Here is an 18,004-nt window from a genome sequence, read left to right as displayed (position 1 = left end):
CATGAATTCTGTCACTGCTTCCATGACTTCCCCTTCTATTTGCCAAGAAGTGATGGGGCTGGATGCCATGATCTTAGTTTCTTTAATGTTGAGTTTCAAGCCAACTTTTGCACTCTCCTCTTTCACCCTTAGCAAGAAGCTATTTAGGTCCTCTTTACTTTCTGCCATTAGAGTGGTATCATCTGCATATCTGAGGTTGTTGATCTTTTCCCCAGCAATCTTAATTCCGGCTTGTGATTCATCCAGGCTGGCATTTCGCATGATGGACTCTGCATATAAATTAAATTAGCAAGGGGACAATATACATCCTTGTCGTACTCCTTTTCCTATTCTAAACCAATCAATTGTTCCATATCCGGTTCTAATTGTCAGTTCTTTACCCTTATACAGGTTTCTCAGGAGACATGTGAGGTGGTCTGGTATTCTCATCTCTTTAAGGACTTGCCACAGTTTGTTGTGATCCACACAATCAAAGGCCTTAGCATAGTCAATGAAGCAGAAGTAGATGTTTTTCTGGTGCTTTCTCCATAATCCAGTGAATGTTGGCAATTTGATGAAACCCAGCTTGTACTTCTGGCAGTTCTCTATCCAGAAAAAACCCTACGCATACCAACTTCATCCTGGGCTGATCCTGGATCCATTGGCCGGCCACAAGCTACGGGCCAAGGATCTTTTGGCTCTTGCCCCTTCAGCATTTGATTCTAGCCTAGAGATGTGGTGGCCTGGAAGTGTTCCCCCCCATTTTTTTTCTGAGGTCTTTGTTTCAATTTTTCCAAAGGAAAAATTGGAATTTGGGGGAGTACTGAAACAAATTTCTATGAAACATTTTCTCCTTTATGATAAGTGAAATGCTTCTAAAGGCAAGGTGGGCAGACAGTACAGCTCTTAAATCCAAGATGCATTTGTGCACCTAGAAGAATACTTCATCAGGTTCCTGAGGGAAGCACGCAGGGCTTTCATTGCTTCTCAACAGTCGCATGTTGCTTGTCAGTTCTCTTAGAAGATGGGGAGATGACAAATCATTCCAGAGGGAGGATCAAAAACTGTTGCATAACTCTTGTTGACTAGCTCCACAGTCCAGAGGTCAGGCTGTGACTGGATCCAGACCTCCTTGAAGTGGAGTAGTTTTCCTCCCACTAGAATCGAGATAGCGAATCGAGATGCCTTGGGGTGTTTCCTGTCCCAATCAATCTTGTCCAATCTGTTGCCGGGTTGTCTGGGGACTCTGGATCTGAAGGTTCTCTTTTGAAGAAGTGTCTGGAGGAATTGCAGTTTGATCTTTGATCATTCTTGAATCTCAGCAAGGCATGTTGTGAATTAAAGGAAGAGCCTCCATACGCCTGTCTGTCTGGACAGCTCAGTGTTTTGGGGAGTGCCTTCTTTTTATCCCCAATTTCCATCAGAATCTTATCCAGACACTCCCCATATAATCTGTTGCCCTGGAATGGGTATGCCACCACTATAGCCTTAGAATGAAAGTCAGCTTGCCATGTCCTGAACCATAGGGTTCTTCTTGCTGCCACATTGGAAGACATGGCTCTAGATGGGGGGAGGGAGTGAATCTAGTATTGCATCCACTCTGAAAGAATTGCCTTCAGGATCCTGTTGGCCCCTTCTATGAGATGTCTGTTGGATTCAGCAAGTAGTTGAAATAATTTCCTGGTCCATACAATGGCTTCTCAATGGAGCAGAGGTCCATTAGTGGCTATTAGCCACAAGGTATAGATAGGGGCTCTGGGGCAAGTGATGCTCTGTCTTCTTGGTGTTTGGGGGGGTCAGCAGTGGGAGGGCTTCTAATGTCCTGGCCCCACTGGTGGACCTCCTGATGGCACCTGGTATTTCTGGCCACTGTGTGACACAGAGTGTTGGACTGGATGGGCCTTTGGCCTGATCCAACATTGGCGTCTCTTATGTTCTTATGTAATGGCTGCTCTGGAGACTATGGATGCAGTTGAAGCTGCTTTAATCGCCATAGCTGTTGCTTCATGGGCCTTATGTAGCACAAAATCCACTTTTTTATCTAGACTGTTGTGGAGGGAACTCTGCCCATCTTCCAGTAGAGGCCAGAGGATTGCAACGCTGTGATGGGAACATCCACCAACGGAATCTGAAAAAACTCAGTAGTAAAGGAAGGTAAAGCATATAACTTTTTAATAAACCCTGGGTACTGTCTGTTTGCTAAGGGTTTATCCCATTGTTTTTCAAAGAACTCTGGAAAGGGAAAGGGACGTTCATTGGTTTCTGATCTAGGGGGAAAAACTCCTTATTCCTCTAGGTCTGTTTTTTTGCTTAGAAGCTGGAATATCTTTTCCCTCTCTTACAGGGGGCTCCTGCAGCTCTAGAGTAATGGGGGGTTTGGACAGGAGATTTTGGTAGTCCCCTGTCTTTAAAAACCTGCTAGGTTGTTCAGGCATTTCAATGTTGTCTTCCTCTTGGTTGCCTGATAGGAACTCTCCCTCTTCTCTGTCATCAGAGTCAGTATCAAATGAGGAATCTGTCCAGTGCATTATATCTCTTTTTTCTAAAACTGGAATCTTTCTGTGCTTTTTTGGCCAGTGCGCATTTTTCTTCCCAGATGCTTTGTTCCCTAGCCCTTTGTAGCTAGGTTTGGGGGGGGGGGGGAGTAGGGTTGAGATCTGCCTGGTTTTAGACTTCTTCTGGCCATTTGGTCCCCATGGCAATAAATCTGAATTTCCTCCCTCATGATTTGTCTAATTAAAGAAACAAACTCGGGAGTAAGGTAAATGGCCACAGATTTCTGTATGTTGCTACTGTCCTCAGACTGTGAGCCTTGATCTTCCAGGACTGAAGTTTGATCTCGCTGAGCCTCCATTACAGGGCTCCATGTAAATGCAGCACTGCTGGATTCAGCAATCTCCGGATTGACTGGTCTCGCTGGAGAATCTACATCAGATGGATGACAGAGGCTATATATGATGACTGCCAATGCTGGTCATGAGACTCGAGCTAACAGGTGGCCCTGGCACTGTTTTAACTGCACATTTCTTCCCGTACTTTTAATCTATGATGGTCAGCTGCGGCTTCCATGGCGGTCTGACTGCGTACTGCACCAGATGATCTGGCAGCCTTCACAGGTCCTGATATGTGGGAGGGATCAGCCTCTCCCTCTGACAGAAATCTGTTACTGTCCTCTGTATACATCAGTAAATGAGCAGCCAATAAGACTCGCTTTTAAAAACCATTTTTGAGTGAAAACAGCCAATGTGATGCTGGCTGAGGAAAACTCCCATTTCCTGCATGACTTTCGTGTCAATGAATCTCTAGGGGGTTGACCACTGATATATTCCTAGTTCAGAGTGAACACTTGAACAGGGATGGCAAGTCCTGGTGAAGGTTTCTTGAGTAGCCTTCTCAGAAGTGCTACCTATTCCATGCACAGGGCTGAATAGACAGGCACAAATCAGGAGTCTCAATGCATGGATGAGACAATGGTGTAGGGAGGAAGGGTTCAAGTTTGTTAGGCACTGTGGTGCTTTTTGGAACAAGAGGGAGCTCTACAAAAGAGACAGTCTCCACTTGTCCTGAGAAGGAACCAGTCTGCTGGCTCTTAAAATCAAAAAGGTGGCAGAGCAGTTTTTAAACTGAATATTGGGGGAAAGCTGATGGGAGATAAAGAGTCTCTGGTTTGGGATGGCTCACCTCAAAGAGATGAAGGAGCAGCTGTTACTTTTCTACAGGGAAATGAGACTGTGATAAACAATATGGACTGTCTGGCAAGGTCTTGAGGCAGCAGGAGGAAGGTTGCCTAACATGCCTGGGAAACTATAGGTGTTTATATACAAATGCTAGAAGTGTCCAAGGTAAAATTGGGAAGCTGGAATGCTTGGTGCTGGGGGGAAACATAGACATTGTGGGTATTTCAGAAACTTGGTGGGATGAGGATACAGTGATTCCTGGTTATAAATTATATTGGAAGGATAGGGGGGGAAGGGCTGGAGGTGGGGTGGCTCTGTATGTCAGAGAGGGTATGATGTCAAATTGATTGGCACAGTCATAAGACAATACAAAAACCAAAAAGAACTGTGAAAAAGTGACGCTTAATAAATTACTTTAAAGGATCAATTATACAAAAAGTGAACAATAATAATATGCATAATAATAGAAAAATGACAACGGTGATCTCCAGAATGTCTTGCCATTTCGAAGGTAGATCTTCTTCCGAACAAAGATGTGAAACAAATACTGTCTCTCAGTAATTCATTTCCTCTGGTGACGTTTCAAAGATATCAGTGACGATTTTCAATGTTCATAATAGCTGGTAGGGGAAGGGTGCAAAAGTTTACCCAGGTGTAGATGGTCTGATGGAGTTGCCCAAAAGTTAGCGATGTTTTGACCTTGCAGAGACTGAATGAGTTTGTATCTCAATCTAAGGCTATGAATGGGACTCCAGTCCTGATGCAGGTTTATGAAGGAGTCATCAATCAGCTTGTAGATGTGATGATATCAGGACAGGATCAGGCTAGAAATGGAAAGAGGCAGCACAAAACCACTTGGTTTGATAGGGAGTGCCTTGAAGCGAAGGCCCATGTACGATCTATGTATCAGATGTATAGGAGTTCTCGATGTAAGCATTTCCCAGTAGAATATTTTGAAGCCAGAGCATCTTTAAGTAAATTGTTCAGAGATTAAAAAGTCACCCTTCAAAAAAATTGGGAGCCTCTACTGCAAGCCACAATTTGTAATGATGCAAGGAAATTCTGGGCAGTGATTTCCGAGGCTCTAGGTAGGAACAGTATCATGAATTCCCCAATTACCACCTAGGCCTGGTACGAACATTTCCAGAAAATCTTTTCGGTAGATGGGAGGAGTGAAATTGAGGATCGGGAGAATAGTATTAGGAATTGTCCTGAGTGGCCGCCGGTGCAGGATGCGGAGATTGTCACATTAATTGCTCAAATTAAGGCCAGGAAGGTGCCGGGACCAGATGCAATTCTCCCGGAGGCCATTAAAGTGATTCCGGAATGGTGGGCGTCCTTCTTAGCAGTTTTATTTACTGCTATAGATAGGACAGGTATGCTCGTCTTCTTGAAAAGAAAAAACTAGGAAAATTGTTTATGGCAGCGGATGATAAAAAGAAGAAAAAAGGAGTAGCGATATATGTTAAGGAAAATCTACAACCTGAGCTCTTATTTAAATCGGAAGATGGAAGAATGGTTTTGATCCAAATTTTTAGACAAAATAAATCAAAGTTAATTGCAAATATATACGCGCCAAATCAGAATTTAGAAAAATTTTATATACAATTGAGAGAAATACCGGCAAAACAACCGTGTGAAGAGATGTGCATTGTGGGAGACTTCAACGCGGGTTTTGATAATTCAATAGATAGGAAAAGCTCTAGTGCAAAACAGAAAAAAGGAAATGAACTACCGAAAGCATTTCTCAAAACTGTGGAAGAATTTAAACTCATAGTTGCGTGGAGAACGAAGAATATAGATACGAAGGATTTCACTTTTTATTCAGGTAGACATCAATCGTGGTCGGGGTTAGATATGTTTTATTTATTTATTTATTTATTATGGGATTTCTATCCCGCCCTACCCAGTGGCTCAGGGCGGCTAACAGCATACAAATACTAATACAATAAAATACGTTTTTTAAATACAATAAAAACTGGTGCTTCAGTCTATATAATCTATACCATTTACAGATACTCGGCGATTATTTGCTGCCTGTGATCTTGACAATAGAAGCGTCCCCGACACAACAAACTAATCAACCTCCATGGAGTCTGGTAGAAGGACAATACAACGGCGGTGGTGAGGCGATGGTGGTGGTGGCGGCGGCTCCTACCCAAAGGCCTGGTGGAAGAGCTCCGTCTTGCAGGCCCTGCGGAACTGCACTAGGTCCCGCAGGGCCCGGATCTCCTCCGGGAGCTCATTCCACCAGGAAGGAGCCGCCACCGAAAACGCCCTAGATCTCGTGTGGGCCAACCTCACCACTCGGGGGCCTGGAACTACCAGACGATGGAGCATCCCCGATCTCAGTGCCCTTGAGGGAACATATGGGAGGAGACGGTCCCTTAGATAGGCAGGGCCCTGGCCATTCAGGGCTTTAAAGGTAAGTACCAGCACTTTGAAGCGAATCCGGTATGCTATAGGCAGCCAGTGCAGCGCTTGCAGCACAGGCCGGATGTGGTCTCGCCTGGAAAGACCCATCAACAGCCTGGCTGCAGCATTCTGCACTAGCTGCAGCTTCCGGATTTGCGACAGAGGCAGCCCTAAGTAGAGAGCGTTACAGTAGTCCAGCCTCGAGGTGACCGTCGCATGGATCACAGTGGCCAGGTCGTCTCGGTTGAGATAGGGAGCCAACTGCCGCGCCAGCCGCAGATGATAAAAGGCTGACTTGGCAGTGGCCACTACCTGGGCCTCCATCGTTAACGAGGAGTCCAGGAGCACACCCAAACTCCTAACCTCCCACACGGGCACCAATGGTACCCCACCAAAGGCCGGGAGAGGGTGCCCCAACTCGTAACCGCTTCGACACAGGCCCAGGACCTCCATCTTTGCCGGGTTTAGTTTCAACTGACTCAGTCTGAGCCAACCAGCCACGGCCTGCAACGCCCGCACTAGGTCATCGGGAGTGGAGTCTGACTGGCCGCCCAACATCAGATAGAGCTGGGTGTCATCGGCATATTGATGACACCCAAGCCCACACCTCCGGGCAATCTGGGCAAGGGGGCGCATGTAGATGTTAAACAACATTGGAGATAACACGGCCCCTTGGGGCACACCACATTCAAGGGGGTGCCTTCGGGACCGCTGATCTCCTATCGCCACCCTCTGTCCCCGACCTTGGAGAAAAGAGGCAAGCCATTGAAGGGCATGCCCCTGAATCCCCACGTCGGCGAGGCGGTGAGCCAGCAACCGGTGGTCGACCATGTCGAACGCGGCCGAAAGATCTAACAACACCAGTGCCACCACACCGCCCCGATCCAGATGCCTACGGAGATCGTCAGGGTGACCAGTACCGTCTCCGTCCCGTGACCCGGGCGGAAACCGGACTGGAAGGGATCAAGGATGGAAGGGTGCATTGTGGGAGACTTCAATGCGGTTTTTGATAATTCAATAGATAGGAATTAGTTAATGATATTAAGGAGATCGAAATTTTACCAGCAACATACGCCGACCACAACCCAATTATGTGTATAATAACAGAAATTCCAAAAAGAAAAAGATGGGCCTTGAACACGTGGCTGCTAAAAGATAAAAAATTCTTATTGGAATCAAAGGAGGAATTTAAGATGTTTTTAAAAGAAAATATTACATCAGAGGTGTCAATAGAAACTGTGTGGGACACGTCCAAGGCCTACGCGAGAGGCTGGTTTATAAGGCACAATGCCTGAAAAAAAACAAAAAAATAGAGAATTGGATTAAGGAAAATATAAAGAAGGAAGAAAGGGAAATGAAACTTTTAAAAGAAAATCCTCCAAGAATTAAAAATAAAATTAATTTGCTACAACACCAACTAAACTGTATCTTAACTCAAGAAATCGCTACAAAGATAAATTTTACAAGACAGCGTTATTTCGAACAAGCCCATAAGCCAATGAGATGGCTGGCCTAAAAGCTAAGAGCGGAAAGAGAAAAGAAGATAATAAAAAATCTGAAAGATGGACAAGAAAAATTTATCTTAAAAAATTTAAAAGAGGTGGCAGAGAAATTCTATAAAAAACTTTACAAAAGAGAAGAGACTGATTTAGAGGAAATAAAAACTTACCTCGAAAAATATCTGGAGGGCACGTTCACTGAAGATCAAAGGAAAATATTTAATGACCAGATATCTATGCGTGAAATTACTGAGGTGATAAGAAATAATAATAATAATAAAACGCCAGGTCCAGATGGGATTCCCATAGAATTCTATAAGGCTTTTGAAGAGGAGATTGCACTACCATTGCAAGAGGTAATTAAAAATATTTCGGGTGAAGGACAAATGCCACACTCTTGGAAAGAAGCCCAAATTACACTAATATACAAGCAGGGAGCAGAAAGAAACGAAATACAAAATTATAGGCCCATATCACTCCTCAACGCCGATTATAAAATTTATGCATCTGTATTAGCTGCCAGATTAAAGAGGGTATCACTTCAAGTTATTCATAAAGATCAGGCCGGTTTTTTACCAAAGAGGCAGATTAAAGATAATGTAAGAACAATCTTAAATGTGTTGGAATTCTATGAACAACATCCGGAAAAAATAATGGCATTGATATTTATCGATGCCGAGAAAGCCTTTGATAATATTAGTTGGGATTTTCTATTAGAAAAATTAAAATACTGGAATTGCGGCGATAAGTTTCTGAGGCCCCGGTCACACAGGCAGGAAACTGCGGGGGGGAAGCGTGGCTGTTTGCCCTGGGGCAAACTAACACGCAGTAAAGCGATCATACCTCCTGTGGAGGTTCTGTGGAGGTACCGTGGAGCTTCTGTGGTTACGGAGAGGCGTCGATCACAACACATGCCTGCGCGCACCGAAGAAGCGCGCGGCGCGGCGAACTAGTTTTTTTTTGTGTGTTCACTACGAATGCGCATGCTCCGTTGGGTGCATGTGCGCAACCACGGGGACTTGGGGGGAAAAAAAACTTTTTCACAAGGGGACATGGGCGGGCGCCGGATGCCACCGGAAACGCGATCAGACGCCCACCCTTGCCCCGCAGTTTCCGGAAACTAGTACCTCCGAGGTACTAGTTTTTTGCTGCGCGGTTTCGGGAGGAAGCCTCGGTTGTGCCACAGAAGCGCTACGCTCCCCAGATGTGCTGGTGAGATCGCGTCCGGAAACTCCGCCTGTCTTCCGTATCTCTTGCGTGGCTAATGTTGCGTGTGACCGCAGCCTGAAGATGGTTAGTAAAATTTATGATACTCAAACAGCTAAAATAATAATAAACGGAGACCTAACAAATAATATTGAAATTCAAAAGGGTACCCGACAGGGCTGCCCTCTATCGCCACTATTGTACATCTTTGTTATAGACATACTCTTAACATGTGTCAGAAACGAAAAAGAAATTAAGGGTTTAGAGATTAAAGGGGAAAGTTTTAAAGTACAAGCTTTTGCTGACGATATGACTTTTATTTTGGAAAAACCACAATTATCGTTGGAAAAATTAAGTTATGGCCTGAAAGAATATGGCAAAGTGGCTGGATTAAAGATAAATAAAAAGAAAACAAAAAAAAAATTAAAAAAATTGCAGAGGGAATATAGAAAAGCAATTACAAGACCTTTCAGGATTTGAAATACAAAAGAAGGTGAAATATCTAGGTATATTACTGACGAACAGATGTTGTTCATTGTTTGAGGATAAGTATAAAAAACTAATCTTAGAAATAAAAAAGGATTTAGAAATATGAAGAGGTTTGCATATATCTTTGATAGAGAGAGTGTCAATGATAAAAATGAATGTTTTGCCGCGTATCCTTTTTTTGTTCCAAACCATCCCCATTTTAAGAAATCAAATGTTTTTCAAAGATCTGGAAAAGTTAGTAAAGGATTTTATTTGGCAACAAAAAAGGCCAAGAATAAAGTTAAAATACCTTCAAGAAAGAAAACAAAGGGGTGGACTAGCTCTTCCAGATTGGGCCCTATATTACAAAGCGGCGGCTATGCAGTGGATAAGGGATTGGATTGTACAAGAGGATAAAAAAATATTGAGTCTTGAAGGACATGATTTACAGATGGGATGGCACTTCTTTATGTGGTATAACAAGAATTTGCCAGCCACCCATTTTAAACATCATACTATTAGAGCGGTATTGTATAAAATTTGGGAGGAGATAAAAGTAAAACATTATATAAAGCTACCTAGATGGCTGTCCCCCATAGAAGCCTTTGCTAAACCATCGCTGTATATCAAATATCCTAAATGGAGGTATGATGATTTATTAGATCCAAAGGGAGAGAGAATCTCAGAAAAACTTTTAAAAGAGCAAGGTACAAATCTGACTTTGGTGGGAAAAAAACCCAACTTATTTCAAGATGGACAAAAGATAAACAAGAGGGTATATATGCAAATCTAACTGAATTAGATAAGATTTGGATGAACACAAAAGAAAAATTTCTTTAAAAAGTGAATAATTTCTGGCTAGAGTGGAAAATGATGAGCAGGTAAAACCATCGATGATAGCATGGGCACAAGATATAGGCTATAATTTAAGCTTTGAACAATGGGATAAAATCTGGACAAGAAACATAAAATTTGTAAGAACGAGTGCATTTAAAGAAAATATCATAAAGCTGTTTTATAGGTGGCATATATCTCCGGCTAGATTGAATAAATTTAATGAGAAAATAGGGAAAAGCTGTTGGAAGTGTAATCACAGTAATGGTACTTTCTACCATATGTGGTGGTTACGTAGTAAAACAAAAAAATATTGGGCTATGGTGAAAGAAATTATAGACAAAATAATAGGTAAAGACTTCCTTTTAAAACCAGAATGTTACCTGTTAAATGTGATACCCGATAAAGAAAAAAGATATATATATATAATTATGCAGATTTTAACAGCAGCAAGAATTGTATTTGCCAAAAGATGGAAGGAGAACAATATTCCTTCTAAAGATGAAATTATTATTAAACTATTTTATATTGCAGAAATGGAAAAATTAACATGTATTATTGAAGAAAGAAATTTGGAAAATTATGAAGTGTTGGTCAAGGTTTTATAACTGGTTGAAAGAGTCAAAGTTTAGTTTAAGTTAGTTAATAAGGCCTATTTTATCTTTTGAGTGCCAAATATGGAGCAATTTATGATATATTGTGGAAGATTTCTGTTACCTTGTAAATGTATTAGAGTAAATGTCTGCGTTGTTCAATATGAAAAATCAAATAAACAAATTAAGTAAAAAAAAAAAAGATAGGACAGGTATAATACCTGAAGCATGGACAAATGCTATTATAGTACCAATTTTCAAAAAAGGTGACTATAGATTGCCTAGTAATTATAGGCCCATTAGCTTGCTTTCTATATTAGGGAAACTCTATGCAAGCCATTTGGCGTTCAAACTTAAGGCCTGGATGGCAGAACAAAAAATTTTAGGTATAGAGCAAGCAGGATTCTGTCAGGGGAAGTCAACTTTAGATCACTGTATTGTGTTAAGTCACTTAGTGAATAAATATAAAAAAGGGAAAGGGGATAAGTTGTACTCTCCTTTTCTGGATTTGAAGAGTGCTTTTGATACTGTTTCAAGGGAGCTGCTATGGAAGAAGTTAAGGCTGTTGGGAATTGACATGAGATTGCTCCTGCTGATCAAGAAATTATATACAGATACCACTTGTCAAGTAATAGGCTCTAGGGATGGTGATTTAACCCCGAAAATTTCCATCAGTATAGGGGTTAAGCAGGGCTGTGTATTGGCTCCCTTCCTTTTTAATCTTTTTTTTTAAACGATTTGGCCAAGGGGCTAGAGGGGATTGATGGACACAGCCCAACTTTGAGCTCTTGCCCGTTGCCCCTGTTATTGTATGCAGATGATGCTGCAAATTATCTCTAGGTCTGAAGTAGGGATAAAGAGGTTGTTAGCACACTTTATAGAATATTGCGAGATGAACGGGTTATCCGTGAATTTTGACAAAACTAAAAGAATGGTATTTGGAGATTCCTGGAAACCTATCAATTGGCATGTTAAGGGCAAAGCCATTGAACAGGTGAAGAGTTTTAAATATTTGTGAATTAATTTTCACCATAGTGCTAGGTGAGTAGCACACAGATCAGAAGCAATTAAAGCTGCGAATTGCTGTGTGTTAGCAATAACCCGTGTTTTTTTTTTACCAAGGGTAACCAGTATGTTCCTGCGGCCCTAAAAGTGTTTGAGCATAAAATTGGAGCGAAACTTCTTTATGGGGTGCCCATTTGGATCACTGCTTTTAACAAAATGGTAGAACTTCTTCAATCGAATTTTGTGAGGAAAATATTAGGGCTGCCTCTGTGTGTTTCTTATGCTGCCATTTGTTTAGAAGCCAATTTGATACACTTGGAAACAAGGGCTTGGATAATTACTTTCAGATTTTGGTTACGTCTGCATTTCAGGAGCTGCCCCGATAGCCTTATTCCATATCTGCTGAAAGAGTCTCATTGTTCTAAGTGGTTTGTTGCTATAGAAAGGAAAATCTCTTCAATAGGCTTATGCCTGAATGATATGATGTCCTTATCTGAAATAAACATCTTTGCTCTGTGCAAACAGAGATTAATTGATATTGAAATGCAAGAGCTTAGAGCTTTGGCTTCTGGTAGATGTTCTCCTTTAAGATGGGCATGTTTTCCGATCAATGCCCCAGCACAATACTTATCGGATCTGACTTCCCCACAGCTGCGTAGAGCATTTATGCTGGCCCGTTTTAATGTGCTCCCTTTTGCGGTTTTAGCAGGAAGATTTAAGAAAACCTCCTACTCTGTAAGGTTCTGTGATTGTGGTTCAGAGGAGATTGAAACAATCGAACATGTATTTCTCTATTGTAGTTTGTATGAGGACATTCGGGCAGCCTATTTAGAAGATATTCTTAAGAATGATGCCAAGCAATCCGATGACAGAATGTTGTATCGTTTACTGGCTTCACAAAACATAGTGGTTATTGAAGCGCTTGCTAAGTTTTGTAACTGCCTTATAATGAGGAAGATGCGTATTAAACCCATGAACTGAATGGCGATTGTGTATGATTCTGATCTATGCCAATAAAGGTTTTGAACTGAACTGATATTCAGAGAGAAGCACTCAAAGTGGTAGAAAGCCCTGGATAAGGCACTTGATCCATGTTTTTGTTGCATTTGTTCAGATTGCAGAGCCATCCCTGGTGCTCTGTATGGAATGTTCCTCTAAGACAATGAACAGTCGTCTTCTGGAACAAAGTCAAAGCAACCAGTGCCTCATGGACAATGCTGAAGTCATCATGCAGCGAACTGAAAGTTACTACCAGACATCTGAGCCTGTGATTGCATATTATGAAACCAAAATTCCAGTGTTTAAGGTAAATCGCGCTGCAAAGTTGGACCACTGTTCTTTCACCCCATTCATGTAAAAGTAAACCAAATGTCTATGAATACTTTGCATCAGATCATTCACTATATCAGAATGCAGACAAGAACTCTTACTTAAAAACATTCACATATATTTCCATCTGCACACAGCCAGCCAAAATATCAAGGCACCTAAACCTGAAGGTGTGAAAAATAGCAAGTTAACTTTTTACTGTATGGAGGGCATTCCAAATTAAAATTTGGCTCAGAACGAAAAAGTGCAACATTTTACTATTTCGACGGGGGAATTTTTAGCCATGGTTCTACAATATTGAATGGAAAACCATTAGGTACCAATAATGATCAGCTGCTTTGAATGGTATTGTTAAAAGCCATTTGCCTGTACCTTTGGTATCAACCAGAACTTTTGATTCTGAACACCAAGTTCTTGTTACAGGCCTGCATTTCTGAGGTCTCAGATGTTACAGCCCTATAGAAATCCAGTTGTTATAATAGGACTGAGTGTAGATGCTCTGTGCATTTTTGTAGCTGTTATAACAAAACTGCTCCATGTTAATTTTATTGCTTATTTTATAACTACTAATAGTGTTAAAAAAGCTCAAAGATAAAGCTGCAAGAGACTTATTCTCAACTTTTAAGGCACAGTTGACACCAGCTAGTCAGTATAAGCAAGCAACAGCCTTGTGATGATGAACAAGAGATTGGATTTATACCCTGCCCTTCACTACCCGAAGGAGTCTCAGAGCAGCTTACAATCTCCTTTCCCTTCCCCTCCCCACAACAGACACCCTGTGAGGTAGGCGGGGCTCAGAGAGCTCTGACAGAAACCACTCTTTTTCAAGAACAGCTCTTATCAGAACTATGGCTTGCCCAAGGTCATCCAGCCAGGTGCAAGTGGAGGAGTGGGGAATCAAACCCGGTTCTCCCAGATTAGAATCCGCGCACTTAACCACTACACCAAACTGGCTCTCGGTGACTGTATTTAGACGTCCTGACAAATTATACAATGGGGCATGAACACAGCTTATTACCTTGGTCTTATTCTTCCCCTCAGTCTTCCCACCTCCTTGCTGCTCTCTCACACAGAGCTTGATTGAAGACTTCCTGCTTTGATCAAAGTCCAACTTGTCAGCATCCAGTGCAGGGACCTCAATAAACTGGAGCTCACGTACTCCCCACAAACCTGGATTGTAAACTGTAAATTTATGCATTTTGCATCTGTGGTAAATAAACTGGGAGTTTACTGGGAGTAAATAAACAAGTTCGCTAAGAACCTGCATTTAGAATTTAGACACCATAGCAAACTGGACCTTGATGAAACCAAATGCTTTCAGTCAAGCGTGGTACATGAGAGAGCATGGGAAGAGTGGGGAGCAAGCAAGCATTTGTGCTGTGACATCTGAATGCAGCCAATGTAAAGGGTGGATATGTTCTCAGGGATTAAACTTGCTGTTGAAACTCCATTTGAAACAGGAGATACAAGATAATATTTCACCTCAGACTATCAGTGTGGTTGAGAATCCAAGTCTCAGGAGAATGGTTCTTTCTGTTTTTAAGACAGACCAAAACATTCCAGTGGGAATGGGCTGCTTCCCATTATTTTGCCTTTCTTATGCAGAAAGTGTGTTTGATTGGCCCAAGGAAGTTTGCTGTGCGACCTTGGACAAGTAACACGCACTCAGACTAACCTACTTTACAGGGTTGTTGTGAAGATAAAATGGAAAAGAACAATGTAAGCCACTTAGGTCCCCACTGGGAAGAAAGATGGGCTATAAAAATAGTAAATAAAAAATGCAATGAAAAATAGCATGAAGCCCTTGGCCAAAGAGTCCCATGTACTAAGTAATTCTGCACAGACATGGGGAGGTTACCAGTTGTTGTCTGTATCCCATTGCACAGACACAGAACACCACTATAAAGAATTCCCTAATCCTCAGGAGCAGCTTTGGGGGAGAAGCATGAGGAGGAGGGGGCTGCAATGGAAAGGTGGTCAGAAAATCCCACTGTACATGTGGTTGTTCTTTGTATCTTGGCCCCATGAGTGCAGCATAACATGATACAATACATGCAATTATCTACATGCAGTTTTTGTGCTCCCTAAAAATGCTGTTTAGAAAAAATATATGTGAACAGTGTAGACACTTAAATTCAGTATGGACAAACTGGCTTCTAGTTAACTGGACACATGGAAAGGTAGAATCAGAAATGAAAGAAAGGGTTCTACAATTGTTTTATTATTGAATTTTTAAAAAAATCTTAAAGTTACAGATTTTTAACTTTCAAGGATAAGTTCCCATTTTGGCATGTTTTAAAAGAGCTTCCTTTCTCCCTCCAAATATTGGCCAAATACTTAATACACTCAGTTGACTTCATCCCATTTAACTAAAGACACTAACCAATGGAAGAGGACATAAACAATCCCCATTTTGCAGACTATGCAGTCAAAAAATAATCACCAGAAAAATTCTAACTTTTGAATGAATGCATAAATATTAAACTCAAAGACTGGAAGATCTGGTTATGATGCTCTGAAATCCTTAGGTCACATAATCACAGCACTTCAAACAAATAAACTAGGCAACTAGGACTGATTTTTTTCTTTTACCATTACTAAAAAGGGTTTATGTACAAGCTACTCAGAAAACCAAAAATATGAAAACCAAATTCTCATATTGCAAGACCTTTCAGTAGATCAAATAATTATATCCTTACAAACAAACATGAGACAAAACAGCCCCATAGTTTTCATCTTGATGTTTACAGAATCACCACTTAACTTGTTTTATCAAAAGCAGAGCCAAGATAAAATCTAGGGGGGGAAAATCACAGAAATTAAGAAGAAATGTATTGGAAGAACTTCACAAATCAGTAGCTCTTAAAAGTGTAAACTATCTTCACAAAGCTGGGGAGGGCAGACATAGGGATCTATATAGCTGCCCTATTACATATCTACAAAGTTTTCAGAAAAGTGTATGGTACACATAGCTTATACAGAGTATAGCTACTGACAACTGGCGTATAGGTAGAACATGGCACCCTTTTTAATGAGGAGTATCCTGAATGCCACCTTTTCTCCCGGTCACAGTGCTTCTAGTTGCCTGACAGGCCCAGTTGACTACTGCTGTTTCTGCCTACTCATTAAGAGTTGTGTCAACATTCCAGTTAGTTTTCTCACCCTGGAATTTTACAGATGTTTCAAGTAAGCATTTTCAGTCAGTGATTGGGATGAAGTTACAGTCTGCACTTCCCCACTTTATTTTTATGCACATCTAGAGAGCATGCAATTTGATTTCAGCCCTTAATGTGGTAGCCATACATAACTTGGCAAATTTCAGGAATGGCTCATATTAGATTACCAGAAAGGTTTCCCTGTTAAGTTTAAATTTCTGACTTCAAATATTTCTTTTTAATAGATAAATGCAGAAAGGACACCAGAAGAAGTTTTCCTTGAAGTATGTTCCTCAGTCAATATTTTTCTGAAGCAGGAAGAAACAGCATCATCTCTTGCACTTCATACACAGTAACTGCAGTTCTCTGTCACACAAACACACAACACAATGGTCCTTGAAAAACGCTGCTTGAAGCAATAGCTGCTGACTTGAAAGATATCTGGAATTAGCGCATGTTGTAAGCTTTGGGGAAAAATCAATTTGTACAGTACAGTAACTGCACATGTATTGTATGCCATCATACAGTTTGCACTTTTCACAGGGTAAAAACAGCAGCTCTGATTTGTATGAATTGTGTCTTGTTCTTTAATATCACTGGACATACTACATAGTCAGCACTGAGCGCCTACGTCAACTGCCCATCATCAGAACTGACTACCACTGCAATTGTGTCTGCAAACAAATAATTCAATTTTGAGGCTCTTTAAGCTTGTTCTTTATTCATAGCGCTTGAGAAATCTGTTTTTTGCCATTTTATCTTATTGGTGGAACATGCCTGCCATTACAGCACTGTCATTAACACAAAGCAGTGAAAGTTCAGCAATTCTCAGAAAAGCAACATAAATGTTACATAACAATCGAATGAATGTGAAGCAATTAATACCACACATGATATAAGATCTGTTGTTATTGCCATCAAACTGGGTACAAAAGTTCTATACACTTATAAGGATGAGTCTTAATTTGAAATACCATATGGGATAGAAATATCTGTTTCCTTGTTAAAAAATCCGATCCCAAATTTTGCTGTGTAAACACATGATAATTATGATCACATCTGAATGTTAAAAACTTGCTAAATATCTAACAGCCACACATTCTAAAGGGAAGAATGTAATCTATTTGTATGTTGGTTATTATATGTTTGACAAGTAAACAATTGTAAATTTCAATTTTACATCTTAAGCGGTTATTTCTCATTGCCTGATATTAAAAGTGTGAAATTGTTTCATTTAAATCACCTGTATTTAATAAGCCACATTTCCATTCTTTTTAAAGCAAGCCCACATGAAATCATTTTACTTGCATCAAGCCTACCAAAATTTTGAGGGCTTTGTGTATGCTGAGTATGTTCTGCATCAGCATACAAAGCATATTTGTGTTTTTAGAAAGTGACTGTTTTCCTCCTGGACCACTCACCTTTGCAGCTTGCATGAATGATATTTGTCAACAGTTGCATTATCAATGAGCACATGAGAAAAATTTGTATTTTTCAGGCTACTTTTCTTGTAATGATGTAATACAAAATAAAACGTATGTACAAATACTAAGGCTAATTATTTTTACTCTATACATTTAATATCAGCTTAAGCACAATAAAAACATTAAGCTTTTAAGTTTTTTCAGTTTGCTTGAAACGTGCACGGTAAGGAGTTCATTAGCTACTGAAAACGCTATGGAATTGTCTCTTTCTTCATTTGTGAATGCTTCTCTGCCTTAGTTTCTGCAAACAACACCCTGTTCTTAAACTAATGAAATGTTGTGGCTACTGCAGTGTGGCTACATGAATAACCCAGACATGCTGAAGTGGTTTTAAACACATGAAGAGCTGTTCTAGAGTCT

The 18,004-nt window shown here is 40.8% G+C and overlaps 1 protein-coding gene across 1 annotated transcript in view; it reads left to right on the top strand.

Moving 5' to 3' along the window:
* Positions 1-16,538, top strand: part of AK5 (adenylate kinase 5) — a 176,038-nt gene extending 159,500 nt beyond the window's left edge. The window contains exons 14-15 of the mRNA XM_015414258.1: positions 12,791-12,982; positions 16,406-16,538. Coding sequence (XP_015269744.1) covers positions 12,791-12,982; positions 16,406-16,516 — 303 coding nt within the window. The 3' untranslated portion in view covers positions 16,517-16,538. The remainder of the gene's footprint in view (positions 1-12,790; positions 12,983-16,405) is intronic.
* The last annotated feature ends 1,466 nt before the right edge of the window (positions 16,539-18,004 follow it).

Source organism: Gekko japonicus, unplaced genomic scaffold, assembly GCF_001447785.1.
Source record: "Gekko japonicus isolate JY-2015 unplaced genomic scaffold, Gekko_japonicus_V1.1 scaffold30, whole genome shotgun sequence".
In the NCBI taxonomy this organism is placed as follows: Eukaryota; Metazoa; Chordata; class Lepidosauria; order Squamata; family Gekkonidae; genus Gekko; species Gekko japonicus.
Note: the sequence above shows the minus strand (reverse complement) of the source record. Positions and strands in the feature narration are given on the sequence as shown.